Genomic DNA, 6000 nt, shown 5'->3' on the forward strand with positions numbered 1-6000 from the left:
AGTGTTTTTGTGATAAACAATTCACTGTTTACTATCATATACTTAAAATTTAAATGATTGAATATAAATTATTCAAATATTTTTAATTTTGTGAAAAACATTACGTATATAATTATTTTTACCCTCGCAAGTTTCTCCACCTGCATGGCTTGTCGGGTTTGATATTTAGGCGGTACAATCCTCTCTGAATAAACGGAAGAAAAATATTCCCCTTTTTGGACTTTTCACATTTTTCTGAAATTAAATAGAAAAAATAAAAAATTAAAGAAACAAGAATTAATTCGAAGATAATTGCAGATAGATTAGTTTAATATCAGTTTATTAAAAGTATATTTTTAAAGCCTCATATAGCGAATTGGGAATAATTCAAGTGTTTGCCAGGCAATATAAAGCTTTCAAACCTATATATACGAATATTTCTCAATTGAATAAATTAAAAAAAGCTTCAAATTAATAGGACATATAAATTTGATAAATACAGGAATTAAAAATATCTATAATGGATTCAAATACACCTCCAGTCTCATCTAGCCCTGCACATCCTCCTTTGTGCTTAAATAATTGTGGTTTTTATGGGAATCCAACAACAAATAACCTCTGTAGCAAATGTTATAAAGATAGTATTTCAAGAAATAGTGCCAATAATCAAAGCTCAGTTAGTAATTCTCAGAATAGTGATTCGGCAACTACCACAAAAGATGATGATTGCAGCTTTTCTGATTCTTTAAAGGAACTTAATCAGGAATCAAACAGTCCTACAGCCATTGATCAGAGCAATACCTGCATAGATACAAAAAAGGTGAGTGAATCGGAGGATTTAAACGCAACATCTGTATCTTCCTCAGCTTCTCCATCTTCGCCTTCTGAGAAGCCTTCAGTCCCTGGAAGATGTTATCACTGTAATAAAAAAGTCGGAATTTATGGATTTAGCTGCAGATGTGGTTTTAATTTCTGCAGTACTCATAGATATGCAGATGCTCATGATTGTACTTTTGATTATAAAACATTCGAAAGAGAGCAACTAAGAAAGACAAACAAAGCAGTTGTTGCTGACAAAATTCAAAGAATTTGATTCTGTTGTTTTCAAAAGCATATATTTCTAATCAAAATTATAATATAATGAAAACTCAGAATATCGTTTTCTCCGAATTAAGAATTTGGAGAATTCCTATAAAAAAAAGCAATGTCTTTTTATTTACATATTTTTTCTCTTATTTATTACTAGTTTTTTCAACTTAATTTCCATTTAAATTAATTGTTATCTAGTTTTCTATTTCAAAATATTCTCCTTTCTTATTCACCTTTCCTACATTTCTCTAATGTATATTTGATTGGACACTTTTTTCTCAATTTCAGGTTTGTAAACTTTTTATCTACCTTAGAAAATAAAAATTGTAATCTTTTTCACAAAAAATAACACTAAATATTTCAGAATAAGAAAAAAGAATTCGAGCGATCATTAGGTAAAAATATAAGTTTTTATTATTTCCACTCATTACATGTAATTAATAGTAAAACAATTCTAGGCGCCGCTTATGGCGCCATGTGTGCATGTATTTATCTTAGTAAGATGAGTTATGTCAAAACTGACCTAAAAGAGGAAAGAGGAAAAAAACATTATAAGTTGTAGTTCTAAATATAAAGTAAAGTAAATCAATTAAAAGAAGATAATTAAAAAGCTCCAAGTAAAGAAAAAAGATTGATTTTTTTTTTTCTTTAAAGTGTTGAATTATTAAGTGAAGATACAACAGAAAGGAGTTAATTTGCTAATTTGACAGAGAAATAGACAACTAGGCACAATTTTAGATCTAATTTTTTTCATAAACTACAAAGAGGTGGTTGAAAAAGCTGTTTTAAGTAGGAAAGGAGGTTATATAATAAAATCTTGATTATTTGAAAAGAATAAAATGCCATCTTTCTCAGGAGATCAGGGTGGGAATGGAGAGCAATGTATTGTAATCGATTGTGGATCAGCTTATATGAAGGCAGGAACTGATAGTGACAAGAATCCAACGTGCATTTTCCCTTCAATGGTGGGCCAATATAGATCAAGATATATCCCAGAGGATGAAGATAATAACCCAATTTTTGTAGGAGAAGAAGCTATAGCTCAGAGAAAAAAACTATCTTTAACATTTCCAATTGATCATGGGCATATTGATGACTGGACAAAATTTGAAGAGTTATTAAATTATCTATTTTACAGAGGTTTAAATATTGACCCTATTGACAGCTCAGTAATAATCACAAAGCCTCCTTTATGTAGTAATAGACATGAAGAGAAGATTACGGAACTAATGTTTGAGATGTTTCAGACTCAAAGTTTGAATATAGCTTTACAGGGATTAATGGCATTATATAGCGTGGGAAGAACAACAGGAGTGGCTTGCGACATTGGAGAAGGAGTAACACAGGTCGTACCTGTATATGATGGCTACTGTGATTCAAGCTCTCTTAGAAGGGCAGATATTGGCGGACAAGAAATTACAATGTATTTACAAAAGCTTTTGTCTGATAGGGGTTATATTGCAACAACTAGAGATGACTTAGAACATATAAGAATCATTAAAGAGACTTTATGTTACATTGCAAAGGATCCTGCAACAGAAAATGAACGTCCTGAGGAGGAGATTACTGAAGTATATACTTTACCTGATGGATTAACGCTTCATGACGAACATACAAACAAGATTGAAATTGACAAAGAAAGGTTTTACGCTCCCGAAGTTATTTTTGACCCAAAGCTTATAATGAGAGATGTACAGCCAATTCATGAGTTAGTTATGGAATCCATTATGTCATCTCCTATGGAAGTTAGGAAAACACTTATGGGTTCAATATTACTTAGTGGGGGAACATCTCTTACAAAAGGTATTGAAGAAAGATTAGAAGAAGAGTTGATGTATATTTGTCCTTCTCAAGCTAAAAGCAACATTAGAGTTACACCTGCTGATGACCGTAACTATGCCATTTGGAAGGGCGCTCAGCTATTTAGTGCTTTAAGGGACTACCAGGAAAATCTTTGGATATCAAGAGATGAGTACCTCGAAGAAGGAGTCAATATTTGTATCAAGAAACAACCTTTCTTTAGCTACATGCCCAAGTAATACAATGAGGAGTTTATATAAGGTGAATAATATAAAATCTTATATTCAAGAAATATTGCAACGGTTACTAGCTATTGAAATAAAAACCAATTCCATGGTAAATTACATAATAAAACTTGAGCAAGGTGGTTTTTCAACACCCATTTGTTTTCAACAAATATTCATTTCTCTGTTTTTGTATAAATAAATAAATATGGCCCTAAGACAAATTCCCGCTAAAATAGTTTTATTTAAATACTACATGCACGCGATGCATAAAACCATTAGTGAATATATAATCTGTATATATTCGTTGCGTATATTTATAACTAACGCCCATTCAGTGCTTGGAATTAAGCAATAGTGATAATAATGAATGAGTATTTAACTTGAGAAATCATTATTATTACAGTAGTTCAAAGCCACCAATCTTTCACCATAATCTAAGAACTAATTTTTTTTTCTTGTTTCTTTTGTTAATTTCCCTCTAGAATTGCATTAAAAAGATTACGTGTTTTCTGAAAAGAAGATGTGAAAGGCAAATAAAGTGTAGACATAAAAAGAACAAAGGAAGAGAAGAACAATAAACTTCAAAAAAAAAAACACTAAATAAGTAGTTGTGATTTTCTCTTTATTTTAATTCAAAATTTCGGATAATAATTTCACCCACAAAGTAAATATTTCAGGCGGTAAATTGCCCACACCTTACCGCCAAATATTTACTGGTTAAAATGTAAATAAATTATATTATTAGAATATACTAAATATGTGTAAAGGTGGAATAATTGCGCGCCAACCCCCCCCTAAGCTACATCCTGAATAGTGGGGCTAAGGTGGCAGAAGAAAATGGAAGCTTCAATAAGAAATCGTCTTAGAAAGCAAGATTTGGTTTTACCAGACGAAGAAGTTCCAAATAGTCAGGACAGTAACATAAATAGCATAGATTACTCCGAAGTAAGAGAGCTAGTTTTGGACGGAGTAAAACTCAGAGAGTTAACACAGAAAGATAGTGAATTTCTTGGACGATTTTCAGAGTTGCAATATTTGAGTTTAAACGCAACTGGCCTTCAAAAATTGGATAACTTTCCTTTACTTGAAAACTTGAAAGTTTTAGAAATTCAGGATAACCATATTTCTGGTGGACTGGATATTTTACAGAATTATAAGAACCTTCGTTGTTTATTACTAGGAGGAAATAAAATTAAAGACTTTTCGGAACTAATTGTGTTGAAGGAGCTTCCTAAGTTAGAGACTCTTTCACTACTGTTGAATCCAATAGCTGAGAAAAATTCAGAATCTTATAGATCAATAGTTTTTGAGACACTGCCAAATTTGCAGATTTTGGACGAGATGAATAAAGAAGGAAAGGAAGTTGAAGATTATGGTTATGAAGATGAGGTCGAAATAATAGATGATGATACTGAGGGTGGTGACGAGGAAACTAGCGTACATGCAGGAAGCCATGGATTACCTGACGATGATGAGGACGAATTTGACGAAGAAGATGACGAAGATGTTGGACAGGTAGATCTCAAACAATTTTATGAAAACGATCTCGAGGAAGATGATGACGAGGATGACTTTGAGCCAGGTGATGCAGATTTTGAGGGAGCTGACGATTTTGAGGAGGAGGAAGAAGAAGAAGAAGAAGAAGACGATGAGGAGGAAGATGATGAAATTGAAGCCAGTAGCTCTAAAAAACAAAAGATTGAGCGGGATGATGATGAAGATGATGATGCTGAATAATCAACACAATGGCCTGAATCGAAAAATAGTTAAGAAAATCAAATAATTACTAGTATAAGTGCCATTTTCAAGTGTCTGTAGTATATTAATAAAATTAATTTAATAGCAAATCTTTTTCTTTTTTTTTTACTAAATCTCCTAAAATCTACTTAAATAACTTAACAGAAGATGTAATTATTTCTGACTATTTGGCTCTGTTTTTAGATAATTACCAACACATAATGTACCTGACCAAATGCTTTCATTCAAAAAAGTTCCATTAGTTACCAAAAGAAAATTAAAGGTTTCAGTGAAATGGCCTCAAGTTTTGTTCTCTCTTTGTCAATCCACATCCAACAAAGAGTTCCTAAAACAAACTTGAGGATGAAGTTAATACTGGATCCCCAAATAATGTACTGGTGTAGCTTAGATTCCCAATTCATCTGAAAGTCTTCAACAAAACAGACGTCAGGACTTTGATTGTTTGGACATAACCACGCAGAAATTGCAAAGGAAAGCCAAATAGCCTCAATAACGGTTGCAAGTATTATTAGCATTAGAAATCTTCTTATACCTGTGATTTTCCTAATTAATCCGTTCACATCCAGAGGAGGTATTTCCACACAAAATACTCCATACCCTAATAAATAAAGGGTAAAGTTATAGTCGGTTCTTCCAATACAGAGAAAGAGTGAAATTACAAGTTGGGAATATATAACTAATTCTATCATGTACTCCAGCTTTGAGGAACTAGACTCTTTTGATGCTGGGGAGTCTGTACCCAAACCCATATAACTCATTGAAATACTCCTGTCATTATCCATTTCTTACTCTTTTTCCTTCATTAATTCTTTATGCATATAAATATGCCAAATTTATTTTATTTTACAATTTTCTTAATTTAATTTAGTTTTTACCGCTGTGTGGAAAATCCTGGAATTCTTGCCCCCATTTCAATCAAATAGCCTGAGTTAATCATTTTGATAGATAAATCAAAATATAAATGTTTTACTGCACATATATAAATTCAAATTGACCTGAACTTTGGACTTAGTTATTTCTCTCTTTCCTATACTCTTTCTCTTGTTCTTTCTTTAAAAAAACCTGTTTTTTTTTAATTATGAATTCCGAACTCCAATTGACTTCTAATAATTATCATTTTTACCTTTGCATGCAATTTAACTATCAT

At 31.8% G+C, this 6000-nt stretch overlaps 4 protein-coding genes across 4 annotated transcripts; 3 read left to right on the forward strand and 1 right to left on the reverse strand.

Moving 5' to 3' along the window:
• Nucleotides 1-499: 499 nt before the first annotated feature.
• cubi_00088 (zinc finger transcription factor zfp33) lies at nt 500-1072 on the forward strand (the record flags this gene model as incomplete). Its single annotated transcript, XM_029017102.1, has 1 exon — nt 500-1072. One exon carries the CDS (start codon nt 500-502, stop codon nt 1070-1072), a length of 573 nt encoding a protein of 190 aa, XP_028875681.1.
• Nucleotides 1073-1907: 835 nt separating this feature from the next.
• cubi_00089 (actin) lies at nt 1908-3107 on the forward strand (the record flags this gene model as incomplete). The annotated part of the gene is made up of 1 exon (XM_029017103.1): nt 1908-3107. One exon carries the CDS (start codon nt 1908-1910, stop codon nt 3105-3107), a length of 1200 nt encoding a protein of 399 aa, XP_028875682.1.
• An 825-nt stretch (nt 3108-3932) lies between these two features.
• Nucleotides 3933-4832, forward strand: cubi_00090 (uncharacterized protein; the record flags this gene model as incomplete). Its single annotated transcript, XM_029017104.1, has 1 exon — nt 3933-4832. The coding sequence occupies one exon, from the start codon at nt 3933-3935 to the stop codon at nt 4830-4832; it is 900 nt and encodes a 299-aa protein (XP_028875683.1).
• A 263-nt stretch (nt 4833-5095) lies between these two features.
• On the reverse strand, nt 5096-5635 carry cubi_00091 (uncharacterized protein; the record flags this gene model as incomplete). The annotated part of the gene is made up of 1 exon (XM_029017105.1): nt 5096-5635. The coding sequence occupies one exon, from the start codon at nt 5633-5635 to the stop codon at nt 5096-5098; it is 540 nt and encodes a 179-aa protein (XP_028875684.1).
• Between the last annotated feature and the right edge of the window lie 365 nt (nt 5636-6000).

Source organism: Cryptosporidium ubiquitum, assembly GCF_001865345.1.
Source record: "Cryptosporidium ubiquitum isolate 39726 chromosome Unknown contig_11, whole genome shotgun sequence".
NCBI classification, from domain to species: Eukaryota; Apicomplexa; class Conoidasida; order Eucoccidiorida; family Cryptosporidiidae; genus Cryptosporidium; species Cryptosporidium ubiquitum.